The 14,396-nt window shown below is 43.4% G+C and overlaps 1 protein-coding gene across 9 annotated transcripts in view; it reads left to right on the top strand.

Annotated features, from left to right (window-relative positions):
- Nucleotides 1-10,212, top strand: part of SGCG (sarcoglycan gamma) — a 226,100-nt gene extending 215,888 nt beyond the window's left edge. For 8 of the 9 annotated variants that reach the window (XM_060637549.3, XM_078447255.2, XM_081795523.1 and 5 more), the window contains 2 exons: nt 6,384-6,507; nt 9,438-10,212. In XM_060637549.3, the coding sequence (XP_060493532.1) occupies nt 6,384-6,507; nt 9,438-9,611 (298 nt within the window). In that variant the 3' untranslated portion in view covers nt 9,612-10,212. The remainder of the gene's footprint in view (nt 1-6,383; nt 6,508-9,437) is intronic. The other variant, XM_060637545.3, reaches the window with a different exon arrangement.
- The last annotated feature ends 4,184 nt before the right edge of the window (nt 10,213-14,396 follow it).

The following is a 14,396-nucleotide window of genomic DNA, read 5'->3' as shown; positions in this document are numbered from 1 at the left end:
CGGGCTCTGTGCTGACAGCTCAGATCCTGGAGCCTGCTTTCGATTCTTTGTCTCTGTCTCTCTGCCCCTCCCTCACTCCTTCTCTGTCTCTCTCTGTCAAGAGTAAATAAACATTAAAAAAATAGTGCAATCCTTCTTTAACTGATTTTTTTTTTTAATTTTTAACACGTATTTATTTTTTGAGAGACAGAGAGGGAGTGCGAGCGGAGCAGGGGCAGAGAGAGAAGGAGACACAGAATCTAAAGCAGGTTCCAGGCTCTGAGCTGTCAACACAGAGCCTGATGTGGGGCTCGAACTCATGAACCATGAGATAGTTACCTGAGCCAAAGTCGAGTGCTTAACCGACTAAGCCACCCAGGCACCCCCAATTCTTCTTCTTGGAGAAATTTGTCTGTTTAAACCTTTACCTTTATAAGGGTCAGTTTTGATCAACTGTTTTTGCCTAGATAATTATTAATGTATTCTTGGTTTTCACATATATTTGCATATGGTCTGAAAGTGTTATCTTGGGAATATTTTAATTCCTTCTCTTTCAGTGTTTTTTGAGACAACTCATTGATAAAAAATCAGTGTCTACAAATGGATGATTAACAAATGAAGCATTGAATTGATCTCACCCAGCTTGCATAATCGCATTCCTCATCCCAAATATTTATTTTTCATTTATCACAGGTTACTATTCCAAGTCTACTTAAATACTGAAAGTAATTTGTGCCTCATGGTAATTGGCAGTTTATGGTGTGGCTCGTTTTCCTTAATTCTAGAAATTCCAAGAAAAAAGAAAAAGTCATAAAATATCAAAACAAAACATAGTACATTTAGTCAACGCAACAAGTGGAAACAGTTTAAAGAATTGAAAGTTTCACCCAATAACAGGGGCTCTGCCTGGCCGGCTCAGTCAGTGAAGCCTATGACTCTGCACCTTGGAGGTGGGGGTTCCAGCAGTACATTGGGTGTAGAGATTACTTAAAAAATAAAATCTTAAAAAAAAAAAAGAAGTTTCATCCAGGAACAGAATAGTGAAAATAAACCCTTAGGAACTTGAGTGTATTGGAAAACACCGTTTGGGCATTAGGAAGGGAACGAATTCTTTCACAACCACGTTTGCTTTTCAGATTTAGGTCTTTGATCCAACCAGATTTGTTTTTCGTGTGGGGTATATCTTATGTTTCAGTTTCTCAAATTTCTGGATTTGAGATTTAACCCCCTACCTACAGTAAAGTCCCTAACTTTTAATAGGGGAATTAACCATTTATATTGATTGTTATCACTGACATACTTGACATATTTCTGTGGTCTTATGTTGTATTTACTGTGCTTGTTCATTTCATTTTTTCTTCTTACTGACCTTTGGTTAGATCAAGAAGCTTTTCCTTATTTTCCCTCTGGTATTTTCCTCTACTGGTTCCGTTTTTATTCTTTTAATGATTACCCTTTATATTTTACATGCATGGAGATAAATTAATACTTTCTGATGAAGTTTAAGTGATTATCATTCTCTTCCCAAATTATAAAAAAAAAAAATTTAAGTTACCCCCATCTTGTTTCCACTTTGCTTTTACTCATATCTCCGTTTTCTGTTTTTCAAGCAATACCTATTCAGCTTTACCCACACAGTGTGTTGATTATTCTAATGTCCACCATTAGATGGTGCTTGCAAAATACTCTTTTTGCAAAATACTGCTTCTTGCAAAATACTCTTTTCCTCTGGTTTTAGGTCCTAGAAGTACTGTATAGATAGTAAACTTTTCCCTCTGGGCCTGAAATGTCTAGTCCCTTCATAGTGGAATGGTAGTTAAGCTGGGATAGATTTTTAGGCTGATGGTACATTTTCATCAGCATTCTCGAGATATTATTCATTACTTTTGGGTCTTTGGTGAGCAACTTCATTCTGAATATTTCTCATTAATCTCACAGTTTTGCAGTTTTACCGCCAAGTGTCTGGGTGCCGGGTATGTCTTAATTCATACTTGGGTATTAGGTTGCCACTTCAATGTTAGGAACTCTTGTTATTTGTGAATTCTGGAAAGTGATTAACCGTGACCTCGTCATTTCTGTGTCTTCTCATTCTCCAGAGTACAGGCGTTCTTAACTTGTGGTCTGTGGATCCCCTGGGTATCCAAGAATAGAATTTAGATTTTGAACGTGAAAAAGAAATCCTTCATTTTCGCTGACCTCCAATTCACATTTTGCATTCCTTCAGCTATAAATGAGCGGCAACAAACCACAGCAGTATCAGCAGTTTCTTTGACTTTTTCATCTGTAGAAGCCAGAGGTACCTCAGTATCACGTAAAGGTTATAGCTAGTATCACAGAATACGTTACACACTCTTCCCTGCTTTGAAATTACACTAGTTGTAAGACCTCCGACCAGATCTTATTTAATACATTACTAAACAAGCTCATAAACTGCTGTATCACCCATTGAAAGATATTTTTACATTTGTATTTAAAAGTCATTAGTTCCCTTTGAAATTCTATGTGCTTTATTTTATGCATTGAAAAACATTAAACTTCTATTTCAGATTTTACATTTCTCGTTTTTCCACTGAATTACCAAAGCCACATTACAACATCCTATTCTCTTTTCATATGTGGCATGCCTCCCATTTAGCCTGCCAGAAGACTTCAATTTTTTTATTTCATGAATTTCTACTTACTTGGTTTTCATTTTTTTTTTAAGTTTCACTTATTAATTTTTGTGTGTGTGAGCGAGAGAGAGGCAGAGGAAGTGACAGAGAATCCTAAGCAGGCTCCGTGCTGGGAGCGTGGAGCCTGACTGGGGGCTCGATCTCACAAACCGTGAGATCATACACAAAACCAAAATCAAGAGTCGTTCGCCCAGCCAGCTAAGCCGCCCAGGCGCACCTGCTTACCTGGTTTTTAAGTCTTTCTTTTTCTACTCTGGTCTTGTTCTGTGAGCATTGATTTATCTCTTTGGATGCCCTGAACTTAGTTACGTGTTAGTCCCTTTCTGACTGATCTGTTATCTCTAGTTCCTCATGTTGAGAGATTCGCCCATGTGGTTTGGCAATTCTGGGCGTTCATGCCCTTTGGCTCTTCATCTGGGAGAAGCGGTCGGGGAGACCCTTCCATTTGCCTTTCATGTCTGTTTCACTTTCACTTCTGCCAGGGCCCTGCAGGGGGCACTGTTCTGAAGCCAGGGTTTATAAGTCTTTCTCAGGTTGGGCTCCTGCAAGGCCTGAACGGTGTGTGCGTTTGGGTTCTACACTAATGCATGATTGAAGACTCTCTGCTCACATCCCCGAACGAGCAGCCTGCTTTAGGGTTGTTACCATGCTGCGTTTCACCTCCCATCTGTGTGCCCAGAGCCCGTTTCCAAACACCTCTGTCCTGCCCCCCCTACCCCCTTCCCGTAGTTGGCCACATCTCCTTCCTTGTAGAGATTTAAAATACCAGTCCACATGGCATTAGTCTGCCCAGTACCTGCAGGGCTCCGGCATTTCAACTCCCACTCATCACTCTAGGAGTTTCTTGTGTTTCTGGCACAATGAAAATGCCCTTTGTTTGTTTTTTATGCCTGGTACGTGTTTTAATGTATTTTGTTTTCCCATTGTATTTTAGCCAGCATTTATGTGTAAGCGGGCACTGAGAGGAGAGCTCTGAGCTGCTTATCTGTCTTGAGCAGACTTAATAGATTTGTCTGTAAAACATAGCTGGAATCGGGTCATTCCTCTGCTCACAGCCTTTCATCTGCTTGAATGTTAGACTCCTAAAGGCAGGAAGCTTGTCTGCCTTGTTTGCTACTGTTTCTCTACAAACCTAGAACAGCACATAATAGCACTTCATAAATAAGGGTGAAATGAATTAAATGCATTTTCCCCCACCACGTTTGGGTTAAAGACGAACACAGTGAACAGGGCCTAGTGGTCGGCATGGTCTGCCAGGGGACACAATCTAGCCCTTGCATGATTTGGCCAGTGCTGCCTCAAGGCCAGCTTTTCTGGTCAGTTTGCGTTTATGCTCCCTGCTCCCTCATCCTCTTTGCAAAATGTGGACTTAATGGGAGCCTGAAAGGGCTTGAAATCAAAACATTACCCATACATTTCAATAACTTTTCCCCTTTGTTTGGTACTAACATGACATGAGCAAGAAATATTATAATCAGATGCGATTGACCAGTTACATGCCCTAAACTCAAAAATGAATACGGGCCAAAGTTTGGGAAGTTACTGAATTCTGTGTGTCTTTACTTAAAAAGGAACACAGCTTAAAACTCACCTGCTTTAACAATCACATTATCTTAATTAATTGTATTTTTATAACCCGAATTGTGTGTGAGCATGTTTGTGTATTTACACACACAGCTTATTTACTTAGTGTATTTCTGGAGCAGTGTTCAAAACTTTTTGTTCCTCGTGTAAGTCACGAGTAAATATGTTTTTTGAACGTTTATTTATTTGAGAGAGTGGGGGAGGGGCAGAGAGAGAGAATCCCAAGCAGGCTCTGGGCTGTCAGTGCAAAGCCCAGCACGGGGCTCGATCCCACAAACTATGAGATTATGACCTGAGCTGAAATCAAGAGCCAGACACTCAACCGACAGCCACCCAGGCACCCCCGGCCATGAGTAAATGTTTATATGTTCATATTTGAAGAACGGGCTCGATATCTAACCGGCAAACTAAAATATAACAAAAGAGAAAAAAACAAGTTCTTTTATATCTGACTGTTGCTCAGTGTGTTTTTGGAAATGTGTACTTCAGAGCTGTCTAATCACAGCCTTTTTTGGTAAAATGTGTCTTAACTTGTGCTGAACTGATACATTTCATCTGCAAGGTTAGAAGTGATGCAAAGGGGAAGAAATTTGCTATTCCAGAAACACCGTATTATAACCTGGCTGAGAACTAGTGATTGGTCCTGCTGGAGTCATTTTGTGGTTTGATGACTGATCTTGAAACACACTTGCCTTCACTAGGGTCTTCAAGATCACCAGTGGTTTGCCTGAAAGGGACCAGACCTCTGCAAGTTGCTTCCATGCTTTTCTCCCTTCCTTTCCTTCCCCATCCCCCCTCCCTTTCTTTCTATCAATCCAGGCAGGAAAAATGTAGATAATTAGCAGATGGCAAAGTGGCAAAATGGGCAGGCGATCCACAGACCAAATCATCTGGATATATCTAAGTGTTACCCCATAACCCAAGCTTAACATAACTTGACCAATACATTCCATACATATCTCTTAAGTGTTTTCTTGTACTCAATGTAAATATAAATTTCAAAATGCATAACATCAAATTTTTCATATTGAGATGTACATAAAAAAAAATGAACCTTTGTTTTCTGTAACAAAGAGTGGTAGACAAAAAACTTGCCAACTGAAGGTAGCAGTTCCTCCGAGTCAAAGGTCTATGGGGTAAATATTCAATCAGTTCAAATGAGAATTAACAATCTAGATACTTCTGTCCTCTGGAGCTGCTCCCTTTGTCTCCCCTGCCCATGCCTACCCTAATCTTACCCTGCCGTGGGTGGATGACAGACCTGTACCCTGTATCCTGTTCCACTTCTTACTGATCTTTAAACATTTCAGTCAAATCAGCCTTTCAGACTTTGGGGTTGGGTTGCCTTAGGTTGGGTTGGGCGTTGCCTTGGGTTGAACCTTTCAAGTGATGATGGTGTGCCATCTGGTGGAAATTTAGTGTTTTTTCAGGCAAAGGCAAATGGAATTTCTCTGATCCATATATTCCCCAGCTCTGTATCTATGTTTGACTTAGTCCCAAGGAGATTCTGATAGATTTTACAAAAACAAAGCCAGCTGAGGCCAGCCTCCATCCTGCCAGTATATCAACTCTACCAGTTCATTTCTTTCCCAAAAGAAATCTTTGCATTTGTAACCCTCCTAAGCTTTAAAAAAAAAAAAAAAAAAAAAAAAGCAAACAAAACCTCAAGGCTAAACATGCATTCTATTTTATGAACAGGTGGCAAATGAACATGTTATCCTTCCTTAAATCTGTCTTTTTCCCCAAACAAGTTTGAGTTTTCACTAAAAAGAAAGCTTTACAGAGTTTTCACAAGTAGCATTTTCTTTTGGTGTGTAATATGCAGGGTGCTTAACCCTGCCATCTGAAACTACTACGTAGGGGTAGGGCTGTCTAATGTTTTATCCGTTTTTAGAGGATACTGATTTCGTAGACTCTCACTGATGGGAAGTTAATTTCCTTACTGAAACTAACACATTATTTCTGGATTGGCCAATAAGGCGTATACACTCTAGTGGCATTCAAGCACGACACGATGGTGCTTTATACTTTATTAGTTATATTTTCATGCAACGCCATTCAGTCAGTGAGGGATTCCTGGGGAATTATTTTTAATACTGTTTTTTTTTGTTTGTTTGTGTGTTTGTTTGTTTCTTTACCTCATTTCAGATTAGAGTCTCCCACACGGAGTCTAAGCATGGATGCCCCAAAGGGTGTTCATATTAAAGCTCATGCTGGGAAAATCGAGGCCCTTTCTCAAATGGATATCGTTTTCCAAAGTAGTGATGGAATGGTGAGTTCAGTGCGCCAGCTCCTGTTGTGTATTTCCTGGTGATCCTCACATCCATTAAGGTATCGTTAAATTTATGGCCGTCTGTAAACCGACTGAAAAGAAGGCAAGAGACAATCGTGCATTTCAAGAAGAGCCAAGAACGGTTAGAGTTATTCTGTACTGGATCCAGACAGTATTCTTTGCCTGGTATCTGTGCTGTCCAGTCTCTTGTTATTTTCATCTGGGAAAGAATACTGCAGATTTTCCGAGCCACTTCCTGTGGATGCAGCTTCTCTCGATATGGCGGTCACTGGGAGCTCCCCATAAATGACAGCCATCAGCGCGTATTGCCTAGAGCGCTATGCTTTCTCGCACCAAATTAAGTTTGCGTGCAAGTTAAATGTGAAAAATAAGAGCTTTAAACGCCACAAGAAGGATGACATCTGGAACTTCAAGTCTGGGAATAAAACGTCACCGACACAAGCCAAAGTTCATAACAAAGCAGTAGAGCACTTGCTACTCAATATTGACTGTCCTAGTACCAGATCAGTTCGCAGGTTACCTGTTTGAGTTCGGGGAAGTTAACAGGCCTCTCCGGACCTGGACCTGTCTTCTCATTTGTCAGATAGGGAAAATAATACTTGCTTAACTAAGTCACAGATGATACCAATGTGATAATATGGGTGACAACATTTTTAAATTATGTTAATTTAATATTAACAGGAAGGGACACTAGTAGCAAACGTAGACCATGAGAGGTGGCCCATGTGTGTGGACAGAACCTGTCCGACGGCAGCCTGCCAGGAGAATAGAACAGTCATCTGGTGAAGCCCCTTCAAGTTGTAACTTAAAACGTTATGATGTCAGGAGCAGATAGATGCAAACATGAGAAGTCAAGAATTCTCGTATCTCATTACCACATCGTAATGTGACCACATACTTCAACTGTATGACCTTGACAAAATACATACCGATTTTAATTTTGAAATAATGCCACTTGTTTCCATCAATGAGGTCATGTTTATAATTGCATACAGCCTGACTCATAATTGAAGTTGCTATCCCTTCTTACTGGGAGCTAGCTCCAAGTGAGGAGATGTCTGGCCTCCCACAAGATATATTCCCGTAAAGCCCAACGAAGATGAGCAAGGAACTGGTATGCGGACTACTAAGTGACTAGAGTTTGCTAGAAGAGCAGGAAAAAAATAACTAGAAAAGAAGCATCACCAAGTAACCATAAGAAAGGAGAGCAGACAGAACCCAAAGCACTGGACAACAGCATGAGTAGGTTCCACGTTTAAAAACAATACAGTCCACATTTCCCTTCTTTTCCTCTGTGTCCCAGACCACAAGGCAAAGCTTTGCTTCTAATACTGTTCCACCCACTACTTCACACAGGAGTGGCCAACTTCCCGAGAGTACAGACTGCACGCATCAGTTTATGTATATATATGATCGGAGTCCGTGAGGGCACCCGGATGGCTCAGTCGGTTGAGCGTCCGACTCTTGGTTTCAGCTCAGGTCATGATCTCACAGTTATGAGTTCGAGCCCAGCACTGGGCCCTGCACTGCCAGTGCGGAACCTGCTTGCGATTCTGTCTCCCTCCCTTTATGCCCCTCCCGTGCTCGCTCTCTCTCTCTCTCTCTCTCTCTCTCACACAAATTAAATAAACTTAAAATTTTTTAAAAGTTAAAAAAATAAGGGGCGCCTGGGTGGCTCAGTCGGTTGAGCATCCGACTTGAGCTCAGGTCACGATCTCACGGTCTGTGAGTTCGAGCCCCGCGTCGGGCTCTGGGCTGACGGCTCAGAGCCTGGAGCCTGCTTCCGATTCTGTGTCTCCCTCTCTCTCTTCCCCTCCCCCGTTCATGCTCTGTCTCAAAAATAAATAAAACGTTAAAAAAATTTTTTTTTAAGTTAAAAAAATGAGATTGGAGTTTGTAGATAAGAGTATGTAAATAAAGAAGAGTCCAGCCTTGTTTGCAAGGAAGAACATTGAGCCTGCCTGCGACACACCTTAATTCCCGCTAACAAGCGAGCGCCCTGGAGTGGGTGAGATTTGGCTACTCGGTGAGAGGGTTCTTCTTTCTTCGTTCCCAGAATTTCAAACCTCAACTAATGACCATTTGTTTACATTTCAGTTTCAACTAGAATGGGAGCAAAAACCCCAATAGCTTTAATCACTTTCAGTTGGCGTTAATCTGTGTGTCTGCTGTTCCTCCACACCTACGAGAAGGCAGCAGAGTTTCAAATATTTTAGAAACTAGGGAAATGGTTGGTGGCTAATCGGATGAATGTAATTGCCTCTTCTAGGAAAACAAAATCAACAGAAATCCCAACATTCACAGGTAAAAATTGTGAAGGGACGCCTGGGTGGCTCAGTGGGTTAAGCGTCCGACTTTGGCTCAGGTCATGATCTCATGGCTTATGAGTTCGAGCCCCGCATCTGGCTCAGTGCTGACAGCTCAGAGCCTGGAGCCTGCTTCAGATTCTCTCTCTCTGTCTCTCTCTGTCTCTCTCTGTCTCTCTCTGTCTCCCTCTCTCTCTCTCAACAAAAAATAAATATTAGGGGCGCCTGGGTGGCTCAGTTGGTTCAGCGTCTGACTTTGGCTCAGGTCATGATCTCCCAGTTTGTGGGTTCGAGCCCCACGTCAGGTTCCATGCTGACCGCTCAGAGCCTTGGAGCCTGCTTCGGATTCTGTGTCTCCCTCTCTTTCCGCCCCTCCCCTTCTCGTGCTTTGTCTCTCTCTTTCTCTCAAAAATAAACATTAAAAATTTTTTTAAAGAAAGAAAATCTGATCATATAATGATCATATAAGACTTAAGTCCCGTGCCTCATTTCATTTTCTATGCAGAGAAAAAACTAACCTGTTTGGAGCATTTGGAGATACGAGTTTCATGCTGTCCCGCTCATCCCACTGGACCACTTCATCTCTTGTTTTCTCCCAAACAGCTCGTGCTTGACGCTGAAACCGTGTGTTTACCCAAGTTGGTTCAGGGGACTCAGGGCTCTGCCGGCAGCTCACAAGAACTCTATGAAATCTGTGTGTGTCCAGATGGGAAGCTTTACCTGTCCGTGGCTGGCGCAGGTACGACGTGCCACGAAAGCAGTCACGTCTGCCTCTAAACCACCTGCATCTTCCACCGAACGCCTGCCTCATGTCCGTGAGCTTTACGGTACTGACCTCAGGCCTTCACACTGAGCAACTTAACATCCTGTAAAACCGAGATGGTGGATGGGAAGTCGGAGGACGGAAAAACGTGCCAACGGAAGTAGGATGCAACTACGCGCTCTCAGAACAGTGTGTACTTATGAGACACAGACGTCTAGCAACAGCAAACAAGGAAATGTTTATCCCACTACATTTATTTTCATCAGAACCGCTGTGACTTTTCCTTTTCTTTCTTGTAGATAATCTACAGTGAAAGATTGAATTGCTGTGTGGAATTAACTTAGGCTGTTCAGTTGTGAATATCTAATTCCCCACAGAAACAGCATTGGTCTAAATGCCCCCAAAGTTCAATGTGGTCCCGTTATATCACTCAAACCCACACACTCATTTTAACGCACAGCGTGTCAGGTCTCACGAGAAAATCTTCAGGTTTTAAGGGGACTTAGGTGGATCTGATTTTCAACATGTAGTCAAGGGAATAAATTCTACAAAATCAATCATGTTTTCTTTATGCATAGTCAACAAGCAATAAAAATCAACCTACATTTTCACAAACTTCAGTTTGTCTTTTATGTCCTCTAATCCTCTCTCCGGCATTCTGAGGTAGGTATCATTTTCCCCCAAGTTCCTGGTGATTAAAAAAAGGTTCAGCTTGGGGCGCCTGGGTGGCTCAGTCGGTTGGGTGTCCGACTTCAGCTCAGGTCACGATCTCGCGGTCCGTGAGTTTGAGCCCTGCGTCGGGCTCTGGGCTGACGGCTCGGAGCGTGGAGCCTGCTTCCGATTCTGTGTCTCCCTCTCTCTCTGCCCCTCCCCCGTTCATGCTCTGTGTCTCTCTGTCTCAAAAATAAATAAATGTGAAAAAAAATTAAAAAAAAAAAAAAAGGTTCAGCTAGGACAAGTCAGAAGGTCATATAATAGCCGGTGAAACGAAACCGAAACGTGAGCCTACATGTCAACGGCTGTTCTCGCTTCAAAAAACTCTGGCATATTGTCTCATTCCATCCAAACACCAACTACATGGTAACTGTGTAAATGGGATGATACTCATTTGACAAGTGAAGTAACCAAAGTCCAAAGCGGTTTTGTCACCCACCAGGATCAGAGAGCCAGGAGGGGGTGGGACTCATAACTGCCCAGCCTGTGTATTTACTTCTGACACAACAGTAACGGACTGGCTGCTCCTTAGACTCTCTTCATTTTTGAAAATGTGTTTAATACCAATGGGCCGCACATGCCACTGTAGAAATCAAACAGGACACACTGAGCCTGTGAAAACGGGCTAGCTTTGTGTGAATGAATCGCCCGCTCATTTTGTTAAATGCCGGTCGTCACAGAGTGGCGGCTTTTTGGTTTTTTAATGTTTTGTATTGTTTTGTTTCGTTTTTGTGTTTTACCAGTTGCTGTAATTAGAATCTCCAAGTAGCACAAGACGTGGTAGGACCAACAGCATTGTAACTTCCTATTTATAGGATTTGTAACTATAAACACCAGTTCAGGTTCATTTTCTGCAGTCTCAGAACGGAAAGCAGAAAAGGGAACCCTGTTTTTAACATGTTAACAAGGTGTTCATCCAACAGTGTAGCCCACTTACAACAAATCCTGGATTTTCAAATTGCTATGTGCGTAAAAACTGGAAAGTACAGGGGCGCCTGGGTGGCTCCGTCGGTTAAGCGTCCGACTTCGGCTCAGGTCACGATCTCGCGGTCCGTGAGTTCGAGCCCCGCGTCGGGCTCTGGGCTGACGGCTCAGAGCCTGGAGCCTGTTTCAGATTCTGTGTCTCCCTCTCTCTCTGCCCCTCCCCCGTTCATGCTCTGTCTCTCTCTGTCTCAAAAATAAATAAACGTTAAAAAAAAAGTGGAAAGTACAGAGTGAAAATTACATGTGTCCTGGTTAAGAGCAAACTTGACTAGGGCCGCCTGGGTAGCTCAGTCGGTTGAGCATCCAACTGTTGATTTTGGCTTAGGTCATGATCCCAGAGTCATGGGATCCAGCCCGGAGTCAGGCTCCACACTGAGCTGGATTCTCCTTCTCTTTCTGCCCCTTTCCCCCATTTGCTCGCCGTCTCTAAAAAACAAAACAAAACAAAACAAAAACAAAAAACACAATCTCCAGTTTCATAGGGGATGGGTGTTTTTAGATCTTAAATTGGTATTTCACCTTTTTCCATTTAGTTAAGTCCTGATTTTTTTAAGTTAATGTCTGCTTTCTTGTGACGACATTCCTACTGTCACGGTAAATAGTGTTGCCTTTGTTTTGTTTTGTCATATGCTCTCCTGCTCCCTGTTTGTGCAAAACAAATGTCTTCAAGCTCGGTTGACGCAAGGTCAAGAAAAAGAATCAAGGAGAAAGTATGGGGGATAGAACCCTTTGAATAAAAGACATAAATTAGGTGTTTTTTCGCTCTTTTGCTATCTGGAATCATCATGAAAGAAATTGGTATGGGTGGCTGCATTCTCCAGAGTGGTAAGGAATTTATCCTTGCTTAGAATCAAAGCTTTTAGATAGGCAGTATTCTCAGATGTATTACATACACCTTTTTGAACACGTCAATGCAGTGTAATTTAAATTTTCATTAAAGGTGTAAGATCATGACGATGACCATCCCTAACGGACATACCTGATGAGTTATGTGCGCTGATACTCCTGTATACCAAGTGGTTGTATGTAGACCATTGTTGATATGTGACCTCAAAAATAGCCCCTCTTTTTCCATTTCCAAGCCAGCTGAGTGGACACGAGTCAGAGAGGTGAAGAGCAAAATGTTAGCTTTCATAGTAGAAACAATTTGATTTGCAGCAAGGTGGACTGGCCTCCCTAAGCCTTGACAGCTGCGCGTCACAGGAAGCTCTCCCAAGCCCGGCAGGACTGTGGGCCCCTGCCTTCGGTAGCTCGCCATGCCCAGGCCAGACGGAGGCACCTGTTCTGAAGGCAGCCACGTTCCAGGTAAGAGGAAGGGGTGAGCTACACGTGCACGAGTCCTTCCGGCCCATCCGCCCACCAGGTTCATCTCGGCTTTGGGGGTCAGCGAAAGAGCAGAAGCTGCTCAAGGCAGAGCCAGCCCCTGACACTAAGGCCGTTAGGCGGTGTGAGCTTTAGTTTTTTGCCCCTTCCTTCCCCCGAACGCTTCCTACTCAGTGGTAGCAGTTTGCCCTACGTTAGGTTCCACTTCAGACTTGCTGTGGTTTCGAAACCAAACAAACGCTTGTTATCAGGTAGAACAGGTGGCTCAGAGGGCGGCGCTAAGGAAAAATCCATTTTTTTACCGTGGAGACAGTGCAACTTCGATTTTGTCCTCTTAGATCCCAGCTTTGTGGTCAGAGTATATGAGGGTATTTCCCGAGCCGCTTACCAACCATGAGAGAAAGAATATGCATTTTAAACACATAATTCTTATTTTTAAATAAAATCTTATGCTGGCTTTAGCATACGAGTAGACTGGGCTCTCAGTGCAAACAGACAATTCTCACCGGTCTGTGCAAACCGACAGCCAGGATGGAACGCGGGCCCTCACGCCTCCAACACCTGACCTAACGCCTGCGCACAATGCTGAGGGGCTGTTGAATGAGTGAATGAACGAATGGCACTACTTTCAGCCATATCTGCTCAATGGAAAAAGCTCTGGAAGCCGAAGGGTGAGGACGGTCCACGGCAGACTGTCTCGGCTTGAGCCCCGCCTGGGGGGGGTTGGCCGCCTGTGGTGTCCCCCTGCCCTCTGGACTGCACGCTCGCCAGCCCCCACAGTCACGGTCACTTCCCGGAAATAGAGGTCTTCACGTATGTGTATCCGTGCACCTTCTGGTCCTGGGTTCTCAGGTAGAACCCTGCTTAACGCATGACTGATTAAAACCTGTAATTAGTCTTTTCTCCCAGCGCTACAAATTTTAACCTTGAGATCTGCAGAACGTCTTTAGTAGGGAAGATGTCCATGGGCACTGACGGGAGAGAATCCCACACACCTGCCTATCAGACCCGTGAACCCCTCTTTATGAAAACGATTTGTACATTTTGCCAGCATCATCCTTGGGCTCTCGGCGTCCCCCCCCCCCCCCCCCCGACTCTCCCCGCTGCCTTTGAAACTATCTGGTCTGCGGGGGGTCTCCCTGAGTTCCCCGTGGACGCTGTGAACAGCTCAGCCTGCAGGGGGCGCTTCCCTCCCCACCCCCACCCCCCCATCCCCCTTTGGCAGCGAAGAACCAGCCCCCTCCTTCCCGGACTGCAGCTGCTGCACACGCAGGCCCAGTTTCCATTTTCCAAAAGGAGGAAAAGCAAAATAGGGGGAAAGCATAAAATAAGAAAATACAAAAACTAGTTCACGTCAAAAATTCCCTAACCCTGAATTTCAAAGTCCAAAAAGCTCCAAAAATCTGAACACTTTGCAAATGCGTCTGCTGCAAACTACTGGTGGCAAGATCTGACCTAACTTAAGGTGAGGTTATTTATCACGTCTGCGCGTTCAGCTTAGTGTGAGTGTCCATCGATTTCCCGGCAGGAATTTAATGTGTTTAAGAGCGCTACCCACCCCTGATGGGAATGCTCGTATTAACTTTCTAAAATCTGATTTCTGAAATAGATTTGAATCCAAGGGTTTTATATAAGGGATTATGAACCTGGTTTTTTTAAAAAAATAAGTATAGAAAAAGAACCCCAACTAACCTCGACTAGCATAATGGCCAGACAAGGTTTTCTGTGTAAATTTCAGTATCAAAAAACAGTAAAATATGTTCCAAGTGCTAAGTGTG

The sequence above is a fragment of the Panthera onca genome, chromosome A1, assembly GCF_046562875.1.
Source record: "Panthera onca isolate mPanOnc1 chromosome A1, mPanOnc1 haplotype 2, whole genome shotgun sequence".
NCBI classification, from domain to species: domain Eukaryota; kingdom Metazoa; phylum Chordata; class Mammalia; order Carnivora; family Felidae; genus Panthera; species Panthera onca.
This window is presented reverse-complemented; position numbering and strand designations above follow the sequence as displayed.